The 23,573-nt window shown below is 45.0% G+C and overlaps 1 protein-coding gene across 2 annotated transcripts in view; it reads right to left on the bottom strand.

Moving 5' to 3' along the window:
• Nucleotides 1–2,266: 2,266 nt before the first annotated feature.
• LOC119969436 (pleckstrin homology domain-containing family G member 4B-like) overlaps nucleotides 2,267–23,573 on the bottom strand; it is a 232,485-nt gene continuing 211,178 nt past the window's right edge. For both annotated transcript variants that reach the window (XM_038803071.1, XM_038803069.1), the window contains exons 20-23: nucleotides 19,861–20,088; nucleotides 13,264–13,481; nucleotides 8,409–8,473; nucleotides 2,267–3,006 (exon numbers count right to left, since the gene is read on the bottom strand). In XM_038803071.1, coding sequence (XP_038658999.1) covers nucleotides 8,429–8,473; nucleotides 13,264–13,481; nucleotides 19,861–20,088 — 491 coding nt within the window. In that variant the 3' untranslated portion in view covers nucleotides 2,267–3,006; nucleotides 8,409–8,428. The remainder of the gene's footprint in view (nucleotides 3,007–8,408; nucleotides 8,474–13,263; nucleotides 13,482–19,860; nucleotides 20,089–23,573) is intronic.

Below are 23,573 nucleotides of genomic sequence, written 5' to 3'. Positions count from 1 at the left end.
TGATACCTGATATGTACGGGTACTGTTCATAAGCAGGAACGGGCTGTAATGAGGAGTGCCAGGAGATGTGAGGAAGCTTGTGGAAGATTGGGTGCTGGGACCCTGTGAGGTGTCAGCATGTGGGATCGAGGTAACATTTTGAGGGGTCCGGCAAGGTGGAGTGCAGAGAGGAGACAAGGAGCACTTACCCTGGCAGAAAGGAGTAGATCATACCCCTCCTTGTAGCACTGCACCCCCATCCTCTTGTGTAGGCTGTTGGCACTGACCAGTGCTGCCACCACCTCCCAGTCTGGATTCCTTATCTTAATGGAAGGTCTCCTGCCAGCATGAGGGTATATTATTGCCCATCTTACCTCGATGGCATCCAGCATATGGGTGAGGGTCCCCTCTGTGAATGGTGGAGCAGGCTTCCTCGCTGCCATCCCAATGGCTTGAATGAAAGCAAGCACTGTGGAGTGGTTTAAATGCAGCGCCACCTTGATTAACGTGCTCAGCTAACCCAGGCGGCAGATGAATCAGTCACTTCACGACCCAGGCACAGTGTTTTTCAAGTGAGGAAATTTATTTTTAATGTAAGTGTTGAAAGCTTGGTGCCGGGATTAACATGTTGCCATTTTTTGAGAAAATTCTGCCCACTGTCTCGTTTCTAAAATGATTGATTTAACCTTGGCATTGATTCTTGTGTGATCATCCCACTGCTGATTTCAGAGGTTCGTAAAATTTTCAAATGCTCCTCCATCACCGTAGCAACCTCTAAGCCAGCAACACAACTTAATTCCTTATGCCCAGTAGTGCCACAATACAATAGATAGGAAATATATTGTACATTTTTTTCCCCTGCCATTTGAAGTCTCATATTAGAGGGAAAATCCCAGCTGTGCAAGCGAAGCAAAACCTGGATTGATTTCCCATCTAAGTCTACTTTAACCAAAGCAGTAAACCAATGCCATTCCAACAGAGAATTCGCCCAAGCGGTGCAATGTAACTAGGGAGTCAATTAATCATGCCAAGCTTAGGCAAGCTGTGAAAGATTGTGACAAGAGCGAGGTAAACATTGCGTTGGCTGCACATTCACTAGCGTTTAATTACAACTAGTTTTGAATGGAGGTTAAGGGATACGATCAAACTGTTTTGGCGTGCCAGATTCGGTGACGCGACAAGACCGTTAAATCTCGCGAGAGGCCTCACGCGAGACTTGCAACGCTCGGAACGCCTCCCGAAATCTAACTGGATCCCACGAGATGTCGCGATCTGGATCCAGATTTACATATTTTGGTGAGCCATTCGGGTAATTTAAATAAGTCGGCACCTGATTGCCCCGAATCCCGGGAACAAACGCCCATTTCTGGGAGACCTCGCCATGGTGCTGTTTAGCACTGGTCCGCACAAAGGTGGACCAGGCCAGATAGTACCCAGGGGGTGGGGGGGGGGGGTTCCCAGGCCATTAGAGGCCCCTGAGTGTTCGGGGACATGGCAGGGTGGTACCCTGGCACTTCCACTGGCAACCTGGCATCTCAGCACTGCCAGCCTGGCACCTTGGCACTTCCAGGGTGGCAGGTTGGCAGTGTCAAGGTGCCTGGATGCCAGATTGCACGTGCTAGGGATCGGGTCTGGGGGTTCCATGCCTAAAAGAGGTGGGGTGACGGGGGCTTGAGGACCCACTAAAAGGTAAGTTGTGGGGGGGGGGGGTCCAGAGGCCATGGTGGGAAGCACAAATGGGTGGGAGGGGGGTGGGGGGAGGGTGAGAGATTGGGGCGGCATTTGAAAATGGCGCCAACCTCTTCCTGTACCGAGGAGCTCAGCATGTCAGTGCAGGAAATTAGGTAAAAATTAGGTACGATATTGGAGTTGTTGTCTGCTCTGCAGGCACTGAGAAACACCCCACTATTCGTGCCCAAAACCTGACTCCATTTTTTCAACGTTAAACCGCATCCAAGATCAACCGACAGTCGGCTCAACTGTTTTCGGGAAATGTTTAAACAGTTTGAAAATTAAATTCCTATTTCTATGATATTAAAGATTGAGCACCATTTCAGTCCCACTTGGTGAACTCTACAATATTCCTGCTGTCACATATGCATTGAGCTCTATCTTGACTGGTTAACAATCCATGGAGGCAGCTATATAATTCAGGTCTGCTAATTCTGTATAGCTCGATAGCAAGCACGTGTGGTAGAAGTGGGACACAAATTAACCATTTTATATTTAAGAATGAAGCCCATGTTAGAATAGTATTAAATAAACTGCAGCCAAAAGATCATCAACATCATGAAAATCCATGGTTCTTTTTAATATTGTAAACATGTAAAAATAGGAAGCATAAGTATTGGCATCTTAACTGACACTTGTTTGGATATTACAACAATGCTGTGATTAAAGCTAACAGGTATGCAATAGAAGGCAATAGTAAATATACAAAGTAATATTAATTCATCCGTTTAATGGGTATTAAAATATATTTATATATGATTCAATAGTTAAATGAAAATGTTACAGTGCACTCTCTCTTTAGACCTGTTCTTAGTGCTATTTTTTCCAAAGTCAAATTTCCCTGGATGAATGTCCCTCCTGCACTTGATGGATCTTCCTCTTTTGCTGGGACTTGCAATCCTGGACCATATTGAGCTGACACTGGGGGCGCAAAATGTGACTAAATGTTGAGTAACAGGGTCACATCCTGTGAAAGAGGTGCCAGAAACCCCTCGTATTTGGACACAGGGAGAAGTGTTCCCTCTTTGATGCGATGACCTTGGGAAGTCCCACGGCCAAGGCTGATGTCACAACCACCTGAGAATAGTGAGGCTTTCATTTTAGAATTCTGCTCCGCGGCAGCGTCTGTTTTCCAGAAAGAACAACAATCTGTCAGGGCAAAGCCCAGATGGCACAGCAACCTCCTGCAAATCTGTCCCTTGTCGCAACTTGAACTGGAATTACATTTCAGAGTTCAGCAGCAGTTGGAATACCAACAACCAGCCTGTTTCCCCAGCGATTCATTGATTCTCAGGCCTAGGAAAATAACAAGATTAAAATTACATACTAGCACTTTATAATTTGACAATGTCACATTCCACAAAACTCTCCTTTTAACCAAATCGAGCATTCCTAAAATAATGGGGTGCAGTAGCTGGTATACTTATAGATAGATGACAAAGACACATGGAGCTCCCGCCTCCCCCCCCCCCCCCCCCCCATACACACACACAACACACAATTTTCCCATTGTGTGATGGTTCATTGAACACAGTCTCCCACCACAAGGTGAAGAATCAATGCAACAAGATTGCTAACATACGTCCAACTGGGCGGCACGGTATCACAGTGGTTGGCTTCACAGCACCAGGGTCCCAGGTTCGATTTCCACTTGAGTCACTGTCTGTGCAGAGTCTGCATGTTCTCCTTGTGTCTGCGTGGGTTTCCTCTGGTTTCCTCTCACAAGTCCCAAAAGATGTGGGGCGGGATTCTCCGACCCCCCACCAGGCCGGAGAATCGGCGGGGGGCAGCGTGAATCCTGCCCCACCGCCCCAATGCCGGCTCCTGATTCTCCAGTGCCAGTTTGTCGGTGGGGGTGGGAATCGCATCGTGCCAGTCGGGGGCCGTTAGCAGTGGCCCCCCCGGCGACTCTCCGCTCTGCGATGGGCCGAGTGGCCGCCAGTTTTCGGCCAGTTCTGCTGGCGTAAATCAAACTAGGTCCTTACCGGCGGGACCTGGCTCTGCAGGGTGGCCTGTGGAGTCCTCGTGGGTGGGGGTGGGGGGGTTCTGGCCCCGGGAGGGAGGGGCACGGTGACCTGGCCCGCGATCGAGGCCCACCGATCTGCGGGCGGGCCTGTGACGTGGGGGCACTCTTTCCCCCGTGTCGGCCGCTGTAACGGTCCACCATGGCCGGCGCGGAGAAGAACCCCCCCTGCGCATGCGCTGGGATCACACCAGAACACGCTGATGTTCCTGCGCATACGCCAATTCTGCCGGCCCTTGGAGGCCCTTCGGCGTCGGTTGGCGCGGTGCCACCCTGCCGGAGCCAGCCTAGCCCCTGAAGGTGCAGAGGATTCCACACCTTCCGGGCGGCCCGATGCCGGAGTGGTTCACACCACTCCTCGGCGCCGGTACGGCCCACCCTGCTGGAGAGCGGAGAATCCCGGTCATTCTGTTAGGTAATTTGGACATTCTGATTTCTCCCCCCGTGTACCCGAACAGGTGCCGGAATGTGGCGACTAGTGGTTTGTCATAGTAACTTTGTTGCAGTGTTAATGTAAGCTTACTTGTGACAATAAAGATTATTATTATATTTTCATTCAATTCTGACATAGCTTTCCCTTTGACAATGAATGAATCCCCACTGATATCCAAACAGATTATTAAGTTTGCATGCAGGATTATTGGACATTGGACTAGACAGGTGGTCATGTACCCATGCCGGCTGATTTGTCCCCGAATCCCGGTAAATATTTGCTTTTCAGTATGTATTCACTTCCCTTTTGAAGGTTACTGCTGAATATGCTTCCTTTTCAGCTATTCCAGTTCACAGAGTGAAGAATCTTCATTTTCCCTCCAGGCTTTTTTAACCAACTGTTTCAACTTTATTGTGATGGTCAGTCTTCCTGCCAATTTGTCCCCATCTATCAAAACCCCTCATAATTTTGAACGGTTCATATCAATTCTCCCCTTAACCTTCTTTGTTGTGACAATCGCATCTTCTTTAGTATTTCCACACGACTGATCTTCGGAAGTCTGAGATGAGTGAGCAACAAGGTGATGATAGGGTACTGTATGCATGGCGAGGGTGTTATATATCTCCTATATCTCCCATTTGTCAAAATGGAAGAATAAAGATCTTTTTCAACCATTTTAATCTCTAGGCTGAGGGAAGATAGCAGACTGGTGCTGCATCTTTGCTGCCATTTTTTCCACATGTGGTGATGCTGTCCATGATTTTTACTTGGCACCAATGGAAGTGAGTCACTGGCAAATTAACAATTCCCTCTCACTCATCTCTCAGGACAGGGTTCATATTCATCCCATCAATGCGGGCGATTCATCCTATCAACGCGGGCGAAATTAGAGTACGCAGTACAATGATACAGGACACAAGGCATATCCTTATCAGTCACTTACAGTTCAAAATGGCCTACTCAGTGGGAAGTTCCAAATTTTTAAATCTAAGCATGGTGAGAAAAGGATTGATGGATTTGTCTAATTTTCTACCCATTTGAAAAAAAACAGGGACTGGGGAGTACAGGCACCTCTTATATATCCAGGACTGTCCACCCGGGTGGAACATTGTGCCCAGAGGCATAACTCAGGACAACATTTGTTCAAATGATATATACCTCTATTTGCTTTCCAAAGTATATTCCACAGGAACACATTGGAATTCATATATCAAAGGATACAAAATATAGCAGAAGCAAAGAATTGTATTTAGAAAATGTTTTGAACATAGGACATATTAAAGGGTTATTACCCCATGAGGCTGGAGCCTGTACTACCTTTTCAGAGATTGTCAATCAGTGTTATTACCCTGTATTGCATTATAACAGTCCGATCAGTGCTATTATTCATGGGTCCATACAATGGCAATTAAATGACAAGGCAAAACATTGTAAGAGATATTCAACATGTTTGGTGAACAGCTGGAATATTTGAGCAATGACATTTTATTTCACGCAAAATGTACTGCCTGATTGAATACGATACGTTATATTGTCACTGGTGTACATTTAGTTGTTTAAGGTGCTGTGTTCCTTTAATGCCAATTGTTGTAGGATGAGGAAATTGTCTTGTCGTATTGCTAACTCTGACCTGGAGACTAAACTAGTGTGATTAAATTATCAACAACTTTAATGTAACATTAATGTATTGTTACAGCATATTGGGCTGGATTTTCCCATTCCCTCGCTGTGTATTTCTTGGTGGCGTGCCGTTCACTGTTGGCGGGATTCACTACTCCTGCCGCTAGTCAATGGGATTCCCCATTGAAGCCAGCCCACGCCGCCAGGAAACCTGGGGGTCAGGGGGGGATTGGGGGGGGGCTCTGCCGGTGGGAACAGGTGGCGGAATTCTCTGATAAAGGGCTAGGTCCCCACGCCCGTGAGACAATGGGCGCAAATCACTCTGGACTTTCCTGGAGAAAGTCCAGAGTGATTCTACTACCCTGAGGGGGCTAGTAGGGCCCCGTAGTGCTCCTTGCAGCTCCGGTTGCCAATACGGGGCCCTGCACTTACAGTCGGGGCTCCGCGCATGCGTGCGGCGGCGTCCCCGGGCAACATGGCGGACTCACACAGCGGCCCAGCCCCGAGATCGCACGTGCCCGCCAATCGGTGGCCCCCGATCACGAGCCTAGCCGTACTGGAGGCCCCCCCCCCACCCCCGGTGACAGACCCCCCCCCCCCCCCCATCAGGGCGGCCGCAGACTGAGTCCACAGCCGCCACTCCGAGCTCCAGGCGAGTGGAACCATGAGTGAACCACGCCGGCGGGAACATGGCCAGTTGTCAGCGGAGAATCGCCGCGGGGGCCTCTTTCAATGACCCCCGGCCGACGCTGCGTCGACTGTGCGTGCCCGATTGGTGACGATTCTTCAATCCACAGGAGCGGTGTCAGACCCGATCGTGGGTCTGACGCCCATTCTTCACCCCCGCGCCGAGCGCGATTGCGGCGCGTGGCTCGTGGAATTTTGGCTAGGGTATCCCAACGACCGGAGAATTACAGCCACTGTTAAAGTATATGCAGCCATATATTGATTTAAATTTGATTATTGTGATTAGGCAAGGTCAAGTCACCATAGTTCCGGATGACCATCGGCAGCTTTTCGCTTTGGGGAGGGGGACGGGGAGGTTGGTGATTGAGGATCACCACACCTCAGGCGAGGGGCAAGGTTGAGAAGGCGACCTTCATGAAAGACCTCAGCAGGTACAGGAATTGAATCCACGCTCCTGGCATTGTCTGTGTCACAAACCAGCTGTCTAGCCAAGTGAGCTAAACCAGCCACCGATGAGCTGGAATCTAAATGTATCTTGTCTAGTACTGCTTTCTTACATTTTTTTCTTCCTTCTCCTTTACATTCTGTATCAGTTCCTCATCTAAAGGGCTGAATGATGACCATTCTCCTGAACCTTCCAAAATGCCTCTTTTCAGCCAGCTGTGGAGTCACCTGCAGGACACTTGTGAATCAGTCTCTGGAGATGAGTCTAGTCTCACCTCCACTCACTTCCTTCATTTCCCTTCTCTCCCACGCTTGTCAAATTGGGAAATCAGAAAAAAAATTGACGACACAAGAAAACTGACATCTAGAAAAAGACCAGAATATGTCTGCAGTTTTCCAGCTCGATGGAAATCACAATGAGGGCTGGTTCTGTCAAAGGTTAAACAAGAAGTGCATCCAACATTTCAACTCTCATCCAATGATCGTGGCTAAATTTGCTGGGGATTTTCTTTCATCTCGTTTTGCAGAGGATCTGTGAGCTGTTATATATTGGTAATTACAGGGATTTCTGTAACTAAATAGTTTTTAAAGTTGTTAGTACGATTAGCAAGGCAACACTTCTATCATCCCTTGGCCCAGTCACTGGTCACAATGAGACTCGGTAATCTCAGTTCACATTTAAACTCTTGCCTTCTCTCCTTAGTCAGGCTCCCACACACCCCCACCCACACTCTGTTTCCCATCCACATCGGCACACTTCTCTCTCCCCTTACCTCTGTTCATGCTGGTATGCCTCACTCTCCTCAAATTTAAACTGGCATTTAATTATCACCAAAAGTCTGATTCCCCCTCACCAATTCAAGTTTGCAATCCTAATTCCTCTCAAGGCCGTTCTGGGCATTGGCTACTCCAGGAATTTGATGCCCTTGTGCATGTGGGCAGGAATTATCTTATAAAACTAAAATACGTTCATGCCCATGGAAATGGCGCTATGACATTTGATGCCCTGCAGTAGTAGCAAGCTGGAGTTGGGAACAGCACTGAGGTCAGAAATGCGGCACTGAATAGGGGGAAATTGGGCACTGTACTGAAAGAGTGGAACTGGGGTCAGTGTTAGTTTTCATTCATTGATCTGAAACTGCTTGCTGCCTTTGTGAAACAGATGATTGGCATGGATACATCCTGTGCAGTATATATGATAATGGATGTTCTGCATACCACCGCATGTCCCTGCAGCAGGATGGGTAAGCTGCCACCAGAAAACACACCGCTGGGGAGATGGGGTTGCGGCAGGAAAATCCCGCCCATAGTTTAATCCTTAAGAAGATTGGGCCAAACGTTTTTGAAAAGGTTTATTGTTACTTGTGACTGCACATGTGATGCTCCTTATGAACTATTCTTTGCTCTTTTATTCCCAAGACATAATGAATAAATTGTTTCTGTGGAGCCACCCCGATAATTTGTGATGATTTTTTAGGTGAAAATATTTACCAAACTGATTCTCCAGAGCATCAGACAGCTGTTGAACGGTTCACAGGCACTTCTGATGATTTATCCTAGATCAAAATAAAGCAGTCAATTTAAAATCTAAATATAATCAAGCTAATAAGAGTCAATCCATGCTATCAACATACCCACAGTGATTTTACATGTCTACTTCTGTACATTTATGTATAAATATACAAGGCAATTATAATCTAATATGTTATTCTAAAATCATTGGAGTAATGATTCAAATAAACTTGAGGAAAGAAAAATATTGAGTTAATCTCTCAATTTTATACATGAGCCAAAATCAAATTAGGGTTAGGGTTAGGGTTCGGGTTAGGGTTGGGGTTAGGGTTAATTCCAAAGTAACCCTAATTCCAGAGTATCAAAGTAAAAGTCTTCAAAACACTCCAAGTGTGAAGCCTTCTACAATTGGGTCCGTGGCCTTTATAGGTTCCTACAGAAGACGGCCTGCTGGACAAAACCCTTCATTTAGATTTATTTTCTGGGAAAGCACATGCTTCTCAAGATAAAGAATTTTGGTAAATATATTGCACAAGAAAAAATGTTCGCAGTCAAATCATATTAGTTAGACCACAAGATGTGGGAGCAGAAGTAGGCCTTTCAGCCCATCCGGTCTGCTCCCCCATTCAATTAGATCATGACTGATCTGATAATCCTCAACTCCACTTTCCCGCCTTATCCCTATAATCTTTGATTCCCTTACTGATCAAAACTTTATCAATCTCAGCCTTCAACATACTTAATGACCCAGTCTCTACAGCCCCTGTAATAAAATAGTCCATAGATTCACCACGCAATTCCTTCTCATCTCTGACTTAAAACTCCATACTCTGAGGTTATACATAGAAACATACACAGACAATAGATGAGGCCATTTGGCCCTACGACGCTGCTCTGCCATTTGTTATGATCATGCTGATCATCAAGTTTAATACCCTGATTCCACCTTCCCCCCATATCCCTTCATCCCTTTAGCCCCAAGAGCTATATCTAATTCCATCTTGAAATTGCACAATGTTTTTGCCTCAACTATGTTTTGTGGTGGTGAATTCCACAGATTCACCTGGGTGAAGAAATTCCTCCTCACCCCAGTCCTAAAAGGTTTACCCCTTATCCTCGAACTGTGACCACTAGTTCTGGACTCCCCCAGCATGCGGAACATTCTTTCTGAATCTAGAATTACGCCCTCTGGTTCCAAACTCTCCCACAAGGGGAAGAAACCTCTCAGCATTTACCTTGTCAAGCCCCCTGAGAAACCTATATGTCTCAATAAGGTTAACTCTCATTTTTTTAAACTGCAATGAGTAGAGGCCCAGCCTACTCAACCTCTCCTCATAAAAATATCCCTCCGTACCCAGGATCAACCTCGTAAATCTTCTCTGGACTGCCCCCAATGCCAGTGTATCTTTCCTTAGAATGGGGTACCAAAACTGTTCACAATATTCCAGCTGTGGTCTAACAAGTGCCTTGTATAGTTTTAGCAAGAGTTCCCTATTTTTACATTCCATTCCCTTTGAAATAAAGGCCAACATTCCATTTGCCTTCCCTATTATGTGCTGAACTTACATGCTAACTTTTTGTGATTTATGTACAAAGATCCTTTATGTACAAATCCCTTTATGCTGTAGCTTTCTGCAGTTTTCCTCAGTTTAGATAATATTCAGCTCCTTTATTCATCCTACCAAAGTGCATAACTTCACAACTTCCTACATTATATTTGACGCATGTATCTGTGTTTGTTAGCTTTGTATGATATAGTTCTGTTTGAAAACTGTAAATAACACGAAGGAGACATATTCAATTCTTATCGGTACAAAAAACACAAAGAAATGGTTCAACTTAAAAATAAAAACTCTTTATGGAAAGAAACCATAATGTGTCACCCAGATTTCAGTTCCTTTACCAAGTGTTTTTTTCCAACCGAGTGGAATTCAGCTTGAACCAGACAGACCTCTTCCAAATGATTCATATGAAGTTTAGAAGCTATGGGGCAGCCACACAGATGCAATTATGTTTGCCGTTCACTGCATTTTAGGTCAATCCTTAGTGAGATACGTTTTAATCTTAGTAAGATGTGTGGGATGACAGTTGTGAGGCATGAATCATTTCCTTCTTGACATCCACTCCCTGCTTATCATAACCACTTTGGCATTGGGTAATTGATAGTGCAACTGAATGTAAACTTCAGCGGCCCACTCTGCAAGGATTGCCAATTTACCCTGAACAACTCAACTATGTCAAAGATCGCAGCAAGAATATCACAGACTTCTCACAAAAGTGTTCTAAAGAAGGCGACTAGTCCTTGGGTGGGTGTATCCAACCCACCAGCTCTGTTTTCTCCACGGCATGCCCCCGCAAGCAGCAGGATTCTTTGTTTCCGGAGCCGGCCTATGGGGTTTGTGACCACCCCCACGCCATCGGGAAACCCGCGGGCATGGGTGCACTGCCGGCGATCCACAGGGTCCAGCCGACGGAGAATCCCGCTTTTTGTCTTCATGATCCTTCATTTATTTCCAACACCAGAAAAACCCAAACATTTATTAATGGGATACTAAACAACATTCTAGGTTAATATTTCATACTCGCTTTAGGCATGCCTGCAGAACTGACAGAAAAAAGGGGGTTAACATAAAGGAAGGCGGGTGTGAAACTCTGCACTGCCAGCCAATGTGCCAGTTCCCCATCTCCAACCCAGAAGCTGTATTGGGGAGTGCTGAGGTTATTCATGAAGGCCGGCCTTCTCAACCTTGCCTCTCGCCTGAGGTATGGTGATCATCAGGTTAAACCACCACCAGTCAGCTCTCCTTCTCAAAGGAGAAAACAGCCTCTGGTCATCTGGGACAATGGCGACATTACCGACGTTACCTTTATTGGGGAGTAACAAGGCAGGTAGGTAGTCAATTATGGGGCGGCATGGTATCATAGTGGTTAGCACAGTTGTGTCAAAGCTCCAGGGTATCAGGTTCGATTCTGCTTGGGTCACTGTCTGTGCGGAGTCTGCATTTTCTCCCCGTGTCTGCATGGGTTCCCTCCGGGTGCTCTGGTTTCCTCCCACAGTCCAAAGATGTGCAAGTTAGATGGATTGGCCATTCAAAATTGCCCTTACAGAGTCCAGAAATGTTAGGTGGGGTTACTGGGGATAGGGTGAAGGTATGGGCTTGCGTGGGGTGGTCTTTCTAAGGGCTGGTGCAGATTCGACGGGCTGAATGGCTTCCTTATGCACTGTAAATTCTATGATTCTGTGATTCAGAAGCTGAATGAAATTTTGCAATCAGCCTCGAGGTCCCTGGAAGCTTCAGGGAACAGGGCAGCTAACTAGAGTTGACTTCACAGACCAGGAAGTCAGTACTCCACAGGCAGGCACAGGCATGTCTAACTTCAGCTGCAGCCAGAGACCTCCTCTCCACAATGGTGGCCTGGCAACAAATTTAAAAAGCTTGAGAGGGAGTATCTCAAAGTGGTAGTACCCTCTCTCACCTACCTTGAAAAGCTTACTCCTGCCTTTTCATTGCTGAAAGGCCTCCTCATAGCCCGCCAGCTTCGAGGGTCCATCTGACATCCTTAATTGGGCAGCGAGCCTATCCTCTGGCCATTAATTCATGGAAAATCACAGCCGAGTGGCTGCGTCCCAGGCAGTGTGGCCTTCTGACCCCTTTTGTACCTTACAGCGTTGAATCCTTGAAGTCTGTGGGAAATTCCTGTCCCAAGTCTACTTACATTAGATTGATTAATGAGTCTCAGAAAAAAACAGCCATCCTTACAAGCCAATGGCTGAATAATAAGGTGGAGGGGAGAGGGGCGGGGGAGGGAGCATGGTGTTGCCGATGGCTGGCTGCCCCCTGGAGGCAAAGTCAGCTGCTGGTTTTGGGACCCCTTTGTGTATTCTGCAGAAAAGGTTGGGTGAGTAAGAATGTTGCAGAGTAGGGGTGGACAACTGCCCTATTTTACATTGACTCCCCCACCCTGTTAAAAACACGCACAGCCTAAAATCCAGTCCCAGATTTAACTAATGTGATTGTATTTTACTCCAGTTATATTTCTTTTTGCACCCATGACTCTAGAATATATGCACCACTACTTCATGGAGCAAAACTGTATTATTGTCTTTTGATAAGTAATATTGAATGCCCCGTTTTATTTCGCAAGGTTCCCTTTAAACTACATTAGCTTCTTAAAAGGAAAATTTACAAAGTGGGACATTGGAACAATAAGTAAACATTAAAGGTGAGATTCCAAAAACAATAGATAAAAACAACAGAAAAATTAATTTGAAACAAATCGAACATTGAAATTATCCAGATGCTTCATTATGCTCCCCAGTGAAGCTGGTTATTCAAAGTAATGCCCAATGCAGATTTACGGCCTGCAGATAATGAAGATCAAGGGTTCAATTTCTCGTCTGTAGTGAGGTAACTCATCTTAGCTGAGGCAGCAATTAGGATCCTACATCTTGGCTTCTGTGTCTTTAGGCTAAAGACTGAAAAAAGTATCAGTTTCTCACTCTTGATTGATGTCCTGTGACATTTATTGCAATGTTAATCATTCTAAATATATGGCGATGGCAGCATCACGATGAGCTGTCATGGTTATTGAATAACTTGCTGATACCTACTTGCAGGGGTAATTGCCTGAGACCCAGAACAAGAACTGCTTCCTATGCAATTGTACCCCAAGATCAGTCAGCACCTTCCAAGAAGGGTAGAAACTTGGAAGGAAAAATAAAATTGTCATCAATTTGCTTTATATTGAATGGGGATTTGGCAGCATTTTGTGGTCCACTGCGTGGGGCACAGGAAATGATAATGCAAAGATCCATCTGAAATAACACACTTACTTTTTTGATCAAATTTCCAAATGGTAATTCTTCCTTCGGCAGTGATGAAGGTGCACAGAGTGAGCATGGATCAGAACGGAGTTTGTATGATGCTGAGCACAAAGAAATCACTTCCTCAGTCTCTCCTCCAGTTAGGGAAAGGTTGCTCTGTTCAGAACTGCTGAATCCGCTAACACTGTCCGTAGAGTTACACTGGGAGGATGTTTCCAAATTCTCAGCTGAGAATAAAGAGAGAAGCTAAGTCACATTATCATCAACCTGATCCTTCAAGCTGGCTCTGGAGTATTCAGTAAAAACACCTCACACAGCAAGTTCTTCCTGCAAAGACAATGGCAGCGATCCATCGGCCTCATTGTGCCCGACTCTGGATGTGGCGAGGCCGGTAAATCTTGCAAGAGATTTGCATATTCAAAAGAGTAGTTAGTCTCACTTGAATATGTATACACCAGGACCGAACAGCCTCACCTTAGAGAACCCATGCGGATGCATTTAGCACTGATTTCCACAAACACGGACCAGCACTTTGGGAGCAGGGTGCTCACCCAGGCAATTGGGTTCTTGGGTGCTCAGGCACTGGGCAGGGTGGTACCCTGGCACCCTTAATGCCACCTGGATACCATGGCAGTGCCACCAAGACAGTGCCATCTGGGTGCACCCCTGGTAATACTAGGGTACCCAGATGGCACTGCCAGGCTGGCAGGGGTACCACCAAGGTGTCAGGCTGGCAGGGGTACCACCAGAGTGGCAGGCTGGCAGTGCCAAGGTGTCCAGGTGGCATCTTGCCTGTGCTGGGGATCACGCCCAAGGTGCCCTGTCTTTATGAGGTAAGGTGCGGGGTCTCGATGACTTCTTAATTGGTGAGTGGGGCATTGGGGAGTCCCAGAGACTGTGGTGAGGTGCCCATATGTCTTCCTGCACGAGCGAGCGGAGCTGCAGGAAATGGGACTAAGTGTGGCATCAGTGGGGCATTCCTCGCCTAGACCCAGAAATGAGGCAGAGTCCTGTTTAATAGCTGGGTAGTTCTCGCTGTTGCCAGCATCGGGAAACACCGGGTACATGCGCCTGACAGGAAGTCTCTTTCATTTCTATTAGATCACACCCAGTGAGAATGTTTGTCACACATTTCCATTGATTACTCAGTTTAGTTTGGGATTTACTGGAATATGAACAAGTTATTATCAGGGAAAAAGGGCAGCACGGTGGCACAGTGGTTAGCATTGCTGCCTACGGCGCTGAGGACCCGGGTTCGAATCCCAGCCCTGGGTCACTGTCCGTGTGGAGTTTGCACATTCTCCCCGTGTCTGCGTGGGTTTCACCCCCACAACCCAAAGATGTGCAGGATAGGTAGATTGGCCACTCTAAATTGCCCCTTAATTGGAAAAAATAATTGGGTACTCTAAATTTTAAATTAAAAAAAATAAAAAAATTATCAGGGAAAATTTCCTCCTTATTCTGATGCAACCTTGCTGAGCCAAAGAAATGCTCAGAAAAGCTGCGTTCTAGGTTTTTACGAAGTTTTTCAGTGACTCCGCAACTCTTCCACCAAGGTTAAAGTAGGTGATTGATAGAACGACCACCGTCCCCTCACCCCCCGCACCCACAACTGTGAAAATTTACCTCCAGTGAAAATGTGACAAACATTCTCACTGGCTGTGATTTAATGGAAATGAAACAGTAGAATTAATAAACAACTGATCATTTCTCGCCATAAAGATATTAAGCCCATGAAGAACAAGTAACATTAGTGAAGTTTGCTAAATCATGGCACGGTGAGACTAAGACCAAAGTTCTCAAGCCGTTCGTTGGCGGCAGGATTCAGTGGTCCCGCAGGAGCATACCCCCACCCACAGGTTTCCCAGCGGTGTGGGGTGACTTCAATAGGAATTCCCATTGACAGCAGTGGGAGCAAAGAATCCAACCGCCAGTGAACAGTGTGCCGTCTCTCACTGCCAAGAAACTCGTGGCTGAGAGGCCAGGGAATCCCAGAGAATCCCACCCGTGTTAAATTCAAATTTCACCATCTGCCATGATGGGATTTGAACCTGGATCCTTAGAGCATTACCTTGGCTCTCTAGATCACTAATCTAGTGAAAATACCACTGCGCCACCATCTCCACAACTTCATTCGACCAATGATCAGTTTGATAATCTCACTCTGCATTCCCGATCGGAGTCTAATGTGAATTGTGTCAATTAGTGATTCGATAGGCCAGAAGTATCAGGCTGACAAAGGTTATCAAAATTCAGGGATTGGCCTCGAGTCTCCAGGAATTGAAGAACAATCTCCAGATCACTGAAACCTGGAGAAAAATCATCAGGGCATTGAAAAAGATTGTTTTCTTTGTAATTTTCTTTAAAAATTTGTTTTTACCAGACACAAAAATAATGATAATGGGAAGAAAAAGACTGTTTGGCTGGCAGTCAAGCATCATCCAAGTGTGTAATGAATCCTTTTGTTTTAAAATTGCTGTAGGAAGGCAGCTTGTCTCAAGGATAGACCTGCTGGTGACTAATGTCAAGACCATGGGGGCAAGTCCTTGGTGAAACTTCTAAGGAAAAGATTTAATCACAGTTGGCACCGTAAAAGTAACATCATCTGCACTATGGTGCTGGGTTGCTACATTATGTAACATAACAGTGGGCTGTATGAACTGACAGAGATCATTTTGGCTTTGAGCAATATTTTAAGAAGTGAAGCTGGGTCAGCGGCCACTTGATTTCTCCCCGATCTTTACTTCGACCCACTTCAATAAGAAAACACAACGAGGGCTCACGATGGAAGGCAGAGGGGTAAGGAGGTGGATAAAGAAGACAAACAATGGAAGGAAAAAGGAAGAGGGAAGACCGAGTGGAGGGAAGCTGAACCTTGTCAACAAAGAACAAAGAACAAAGAAAAGTACAGCACAGGAACAGGCCCTTCGGCCCTCCAAGCCTGTGCCGACCATGCTGCCCGTCGAAACTAAAATCTTCTACACTTCCTGGGTCTGTATCCCTCTATTCCTATCCTATTCATGTATTTGTCAAGATTCCCCTTAAATGTCACTATTGTCGCTGCTTCCACCACTTCCTCCGGCAGCGAGTTCCAGGCACCCACTACCCTCTGTGTAAAAGACTTGCCTCGTACATCTACTCTAAACCTTGCCTCTCGCACCTTAAACCTATGACCCCTAGTAATTGACCCCTCTACCCTGGGGAAAAGCCTCTGACTATCCACTCTGTCTATGCCCCACATAATTTTGTAGACCTCTATCAGGTCGCTCCTCAACCTCCGTCGTTCCAGTGAGAACAAACCAAGTTTATTCAACCGCTCCTCATAGTTAATGCCCTCCATACCAGGCAACATCCTGGTAAATCTCTTCTGCACCCTCTCTAAAGCCTCCACATCCTTCTGGTAGTGTGACAACCAGAATTGTACACTATACTCCAAGTGTGGCCTAACTAAGGTTCAATACAGCTGCAACATGACTTGCCAATTCTTATACACAATGTCCCGGCTAATGAAGGCAAGCATGCCATATGCCTTCTTGACTACCTTCTCCACCTGTGTTGCCCCTTTCAGTGACCTGTGGACCTGTACACCTAGGTCTCTCTGACTTTCAATACTCTTGAGGGTTCAGCAGGGTAGCGTGGTGGTTAGCATAAATGCTTCACAGCTCCAGGGTCCCAGGTTCGATTCCCGGCTGGGTCACTGTCTGTGTGGAGTCTGCACGTCCTCCCCCTGTTTGCGTGGGTTTCCTCCGGGTGCTCCGGTTTCCTCCCACAGTCCAAAGACGTGCGGGTTAGGTGGATTGGCCATGCTAAATTGCCCGTAGTGTCCTAATAAAAGTAAGGTTAAGAGGGGGGTTGTTGGGTTACGGGTATAGGGTGGATATGTGGGTTTGAGTAGGGTGATCATGGCTCGGCACAACATTGAGGGCCGAAGGGCCTGTTCTGTGCTGTACTGTTCTATGTTCTACCATTTACTGTATATTCCCTACCTGCATTAGACCCGCCAAAATGCATTAACTCACATTTGTCCGGATTAAACTCTGTCTGCCATCTCTCCGCCCATGTCTCCAAACAATCTAAATCCTGCTGTATCCTCTGACAGTCCTCATCACCATCCGCAATTCTACCTACCTTTGTGTCGTCTGCAAACTTACTAATCAGACCAGTTACATTTTCCTCCAAATCATTTATATATACTACGAACAGCAAAGGTCCCAGCACTGATCCCTGTGGAACACCACTAATCACAGCCCCCCAATTAGAAAAGCACCCTTCCATTGCTACTCTCTGCCTTCTATGACCTCGCCAGTTCTGCATCCACCTTGCCACCTCACCCCTGATCCCATGTGACTTCACCTTTTGTACCAGTCTATCGTGAGGGACCTTGTCAAAGGCTTTACTGAAGTCCATACAGACAACATCCACTGGCCTACCTGCATCAATCATCTTTGTCACCTCATTGAAAAACTCTATCAAGTTAGTGCGACACGACCTCCCCTTCACAAAACCATGCTACCTCTCACTAATACATCCATTTGCTTCCAAATGGGAGTAGATCCTGTCTCGAAGAATTTTCTCCAGTAATTTCCCTACTACTGGCCTGTAGTTCCTTGGATTATCCTTGCTACCCTTCTTAAACAAAGGAACAACATTGGCTATTCTCCAGTTCTCCCGGACATCACATGAAGACAGTGAGGATCCAAAGATTTCTGTCAAGGCCTCAGGAATTTCCTCTCTAGCCTCCTTCAGTATTCTGGGGTAGAGCCCGCATGAAAATCCTCACAAACAAGGGTTTTAGAGGGATACCACATTGTTTACAGGAAGGGAATGCATGAAGACTCCAGATGCGGTGGGTAGAGATCCAAGTGGGACACGAGCACCTCACAGGTGATGGGCTTGGGGGTGGGCGGTTGAATCGAGGAACAGACTTCTTCATGAATCTGTTCGCTTTTTCCCTCTGGGTTGCTCACCTGCTGCACCGTTTAGTGAAGGCAGGTAGGTTGGAGAGAGTTATAGGAATGTGCAGGACTGGTATTTAATATAGTGTCAGGAAATTTGAACCCGTCAGCTGAGGTGAATGGATGGATCAGCTGCTAGCCTGTCAGGAGAGTTGGAGAGGAAGTTTCATAGAATCCCTACACCGCAGAATGAGGCCATTTGGCCCATCGAGTCTGCACTGACCCTCTGAAAGAGCATTTTACCTAGGCCTACTCCCCCGCCCTATCCCCATAACTCCAGCTAACCTGCACATCATTGGACACTAAGGGACAATTTAGCATGGCCAATCCACCTAACCTGGACTGTGGGAGGAAATCAGAGCACCCAGAGGAAACCCATTCAGACAGGGGGAGGAAGTGCAAGCCACACACACATCCACCCAAGGCCGGAATTGAACCTGGGTCCTTGGCGTAATGAGGCAGCAGTGCTAATCACTGTGCCACCCAGTTGCCATAATTAATGAGGTTCCAAGCGCAGAATCTAGAGAATCTGGTGAGCAGAAAAGGCACCACTGGAGCCACTCTTCACCACACTTATCGCAAAATGGAAGAATCCCATCTGTAGAATGAGTAGCTGGTCTGGAATCACCTATTTTACACTATTGCTCAAAGTCAAAATTACCCCAGAGAATGTGATAGGAGAAGCTCCTAGTTTGGTTCCAAAACAGAAAAGCTTTCGTCTAAAGTTCCAGGTCTCTGACGTTCCCCATTTCCTCAGATCTCAACCATAGGTTATTTTATAAAGTACAGCCCAGTAATGAGGGGTTCCAGGAGGCAGGAGGGAAGATTGACAATGGTCTGCCCATCCTCCTACATGTAGAAAAACATGCATGATCAAATTTATTGGTCATGATGTGGAGATGCCGGCGTTGGACTGGTGTGAGCACAGTAAGAAGTCTTACAACAACAGGTTTGTTTCAAACACTAGCTCCTTCCTCAGGTGAATGAAGAGGTATGTTCCAGAAGCATATATATATTTTGACAAATTCAAAGATGCCAGACAATGCTTAGAATGCGAGCGTTTGCAGGTAATTAAGTCTTTACAGATCCAGAGATAGGGGTAACACCAGGTTAAAAAGGTGTGAATTGTCTCAAGCCAGGACAGTTGGTAGGATTTTGCAAGCCCAGGCCAGATGGTGGGGGATGAATGTAATGCGACATGAATCCCAGGTCCCGGTTGAGGCCGCATTTATGTGTGTGGAACTTGGCTATAATTTCCTAAATTTATTGGTGTCATACTGCCTCACATTTCCCATTCTCTTTTCAGTTTTAGGAACTATCTCTATCTCCCTGTTTAATTTATACACTTCAGGTACTACTACGCCACCAAAAAGTGAGCTCTTGTAATGTAATTAAGTGATAGGATGCAACATCTCTTTGAGTAAACTCCTTCATCTACTTAGACTGTCAGCTTAACCACAGCACCAAAGATCAAACTCCTGTTCTGCCAACCCTCTGTTCGACAAATAAGGGTGCATGATCAAAAACACAGTATGGTGTCTTATTATCCAGATGTTTGACGGCATTCATTGCCTGGTGATGCTAACATCCTTCCTCCCAAAGAATGCATCAGCTGAACATCTTGAAAATGACTTATGATCTTGTCACTCACTCATAAAAGGTCTTCCACTGGGGTCATTCTCCAGGTCATCTTCCTCAATGCGTGTCCGTGTACTATAAAAACAGTTGTTGATGCCAGCACTGCTTCTCAAAGTCGACGGTGAAGAGGTGCATACGGGCATATTGAGGGAACCGATGCCAGAAGATGATGAGGAAGACTGGCTCCCTGAAGAGGAGGCACTGCCATTGGAGCCTATGGAATTTGGTCGCTTGGTCTCCTCTGGAACAGACAAAACTAACAAAGTTGGCTTTTGAGCGGAAAGAGAGAATACACGGTATTGCAAAAATGTAATTAGCACAAAAAGTTAGACTATCTATTTTGCAGAATCTTCTTCACCCTATGAATAATATGCATTCTCCATGCAATAGTGAAGTTAATCCAGGTTTGCATTGGTTCTGGGGAAACCATGTACTAGGTGAATTTGCATAATACTATTTTCACATCAGATACTTTGGGCAGAATGCATTTGGCATCTTGCTGCTATGCCATTATATACACCCAGAACAAAAACCTGCTGAAACTCTTCAATAAGGTACTTAATCAATCAGGATCCTTAACCTAATTGCAATAATAATGTGCTCACTGCAATGTCTGAGAGGGAATTCAGGAGTAACCTGTGGAGGACGTTAATTAAGCAAAGAAAATCATACAAGGTTAATAACCCATTTTCCTTCATCCAACATCCTATGGATGCTAAAATGTAATGCAGTGATTTGAAGAAGGGAACACCCTTCTCGAAGGACAGAGTAGGTAATAAGTTTGAAGGAACATAATGATGTTATTTCATGTAGTACTTTATAAATGTTATCAATTCAAATCTAATTTAGAATTGGTGGAATGGTCTTTGATGTGCCATGAACATCTACTTTACTGTTACTGTTTTGACAGCAGTTTGTCCAAGATCCAAAAACGTACAAAATAAATAACTGCTTAGTCTTTCAAAGGGATTGGAAATGTTTTACATAAAAAGACACCGCTCTACAATGTCTACAGGGATTGGTTGTCACTTCAATGCAGCATTGTGAAGTCTAGCATTGTCCGAGCCTGGTATAAAGTGAAGTTCCCCACCAATGGATTGAATTAAGCAAGCCACAATGTCTCCGGTGGTCTCTGTAATGTCCAGTAAGTGGGATGCAGTGTGTAAATCTTCCTCAAACCTTTCAGGAAAGTATGCTAAAGTTGTTCGCTAAGACACGAGAGGAAAATCAAACTCACAACACCGGAATTGCACTGGTTGACATTAAAATTACTGAGGGGCCTACCGCAAAAGTCCACAGTCTTCCAATGGGAGACCCAGTAAGATAAAGAGCGCCAATTCCTTGGTTGTTTTGCATCCAGACAAAGGATGGACTGGGTGAGACTGAATGATGCCTATGTGGTCCCAGGCAGTCACATTAACCAATACTATCTGAGGTTTGGTACTGGTCAAAGTTGTAATTGTTCTGTACAGGCAAGGTGTCAGTGGGAAGATAACTCATTTGCTCTGCTGATGTTTATAGTTTAGTTTTTTTATTGGTCAGTAATGTTAAATCTTTGCTGAACTCATATTTTGCTTGGTAAACTGACCATAAGTAATTGTGTTTTTTGTCCAATTTATAATCCTGATTTTCAAATAATTTTGTTTTTCAAAATACAGCAGATCCCATTGAGGCATTATGGTGAGCAAGGGCCAAACGTCTGAGGCAAATGTGACATGCAGCAGTGTCGAGTGTGGGTAACAAAGAACGTAAAGATTACTCATGAAGGTAATGAAACCAGTTAATCTGTTCAATGCTTGAAGCATTTGGCAAAAGTATGGTTTCAGTATTCATTAGGTGCCATTAGATATTTTGATGTCAACATGTGGGATGTGATACTTGTCCTTTAATCCAGAGGATAAAATGACCAGAATCCAATGTACAAAAAACCCAGTAATTTTATAAAGCAACAATAACAATATGACACAGTAACACACTGATTATTTTAATCTACAAGTTGTGCAGGAATACTAGAGCTTGTATGAAAGACAAGGCTTAAGAGCAGAGAAAGATATTCCTGGCAAGGGAGAGTTAGCTGCAGATCCAGAGTGGCCACTGTGCATATGTAACATGAGTGTCATGTCTCCTGTAGCACCACTTTAAGTATCTGACTTCCAAGTATCTTTACACAGCAAGTACATACTCCCAGGCTCGGATTAATTCCAATAATGTATGAAGGTTGCTGCTGAAAACAGAAAATATGGACAACATATATAAAATAATAAATTCCTCTTGGCCATAAAGTTTTTTTTATAAGAGAACTAAAGAAAAGAAAATATTGAAAAAATGACTATGAAAATAATTTACATCAGTCAATGATCATAGTGCAGTCTTTCATAGCAATACTCTAATTTATTCATTATGAATGAAGCTTTATGCTTTCTACATTTTAGTGGACATGTGTGTTTCTCAATATATAAGTAGCACAGGGTGAATAGTGATGATTTAATCATTTTTCTATTCCGGTCTAGTGATAGCAATAATCGCATCAAGGTTAGCTGCGGCACAGGTCAAATCCATTCTGAACATCCTTGTATAAGGCACATTAACCTCAGTCACAGCGAAGCGTGGCATTTCAAATTCTAAAATTATTCTTGTGGTCTTACAGAACGCTCCCAATTTGATGGCAGTTATTATTCAACCAAAATCTTTTTTTTTGCATCTATGGGTTTTTAACCACATTGAGATTACCAAAACTCCTTTTTCCTGAAAGTGCTTTGAGGGAAGGCTTTGAACTCAGGTCCTAAAGGCAAAAGGACAATGTTCTGACACACTGCAGAAGTCAGTCCCTCACAGAGTTCGGCCACCCTCCGTGTTCAGCTCATACCTTTCCCTTTTGTGATGCAGTCAACCGATCTGTCACTGATGGCTGCTTCGCTAGGTTTGATGTCCATAAATGGCTTACTGCCAATGCCCATAAACACCCTCGCCTGCATCTGGAGCTCTAAAGAAGGAATTTCAACATCGACAGGGGCTGTTTTACATTTTACTAATACATAAGCTTATTTTAAAAACTGATGAAAAGAAACAATTTTCAGACTCTCAAGAGTGATGTAAAGATAAGTTACTTGCACCCAGCAGCACAATCCATGCCAGTTAGTGGACATCCTGTTATAATGGGAGAGTTAAAGCAGGCACCAATTCCCTACTTTCACAGATGTTTGAACGCAAACATTTAGTCTGTGGTTTCTTTTCAGAGATGATTCGTAACACGTGCCACAACAGACCCATGACTAGATTTGCAGGTGAAAGCACAGACAAAAGCATCATAACTTAACGGGCTTGAAATTAAAGATGTCTGGAGTAAATTATCTTCTATTGGTGAATGTTAGTGGAAAAACTCAGATTTGCAGTCACACTAATCTCTCAATGTGAGCAAATGTGTGTCTACTGTCTTCTGCAGTCCAATCACTTTGCTTTAAATATTTCATATTAATTTCAGTACTTAAATTGACCCATTGCTGTCTGCAGGAAAAGCATTCGAGATTAATTTACAATCTGATTTCTCTCATGGGATCTTAAAACTGGAGTGGATCAGAGGGCCTTTTGGAATCTCCTGAGGCATTATTTCATACTTACTCCTTAAATTTTAGGAATAAAAAGCATTTTTGGTTCTGTATATTTCCTTCACTCTTGCAGAAAATACGAACATGATCACTAATGAGGTGATGAGGGATAAGCTTTGGC

Source organism: Scyliorhinus canicula, chromosome 7 (genome assembly GCF_902713615.1).
Source record: "Scyliorhinus canicula chromosome 7, sScyCan1.1, whole genome shotgun sequence".
Classification (NCBI taxonomy): Eukaryota; Metazoa; Chordata; class Chondrichthyes; order Carcharhiniformes; family Scyliorhinidae; genus Scyliorhinus; species Scyliorhinus canicula.
This window is presented reverse-complemented; position numbering and strand designations above follow the sequence as displayed.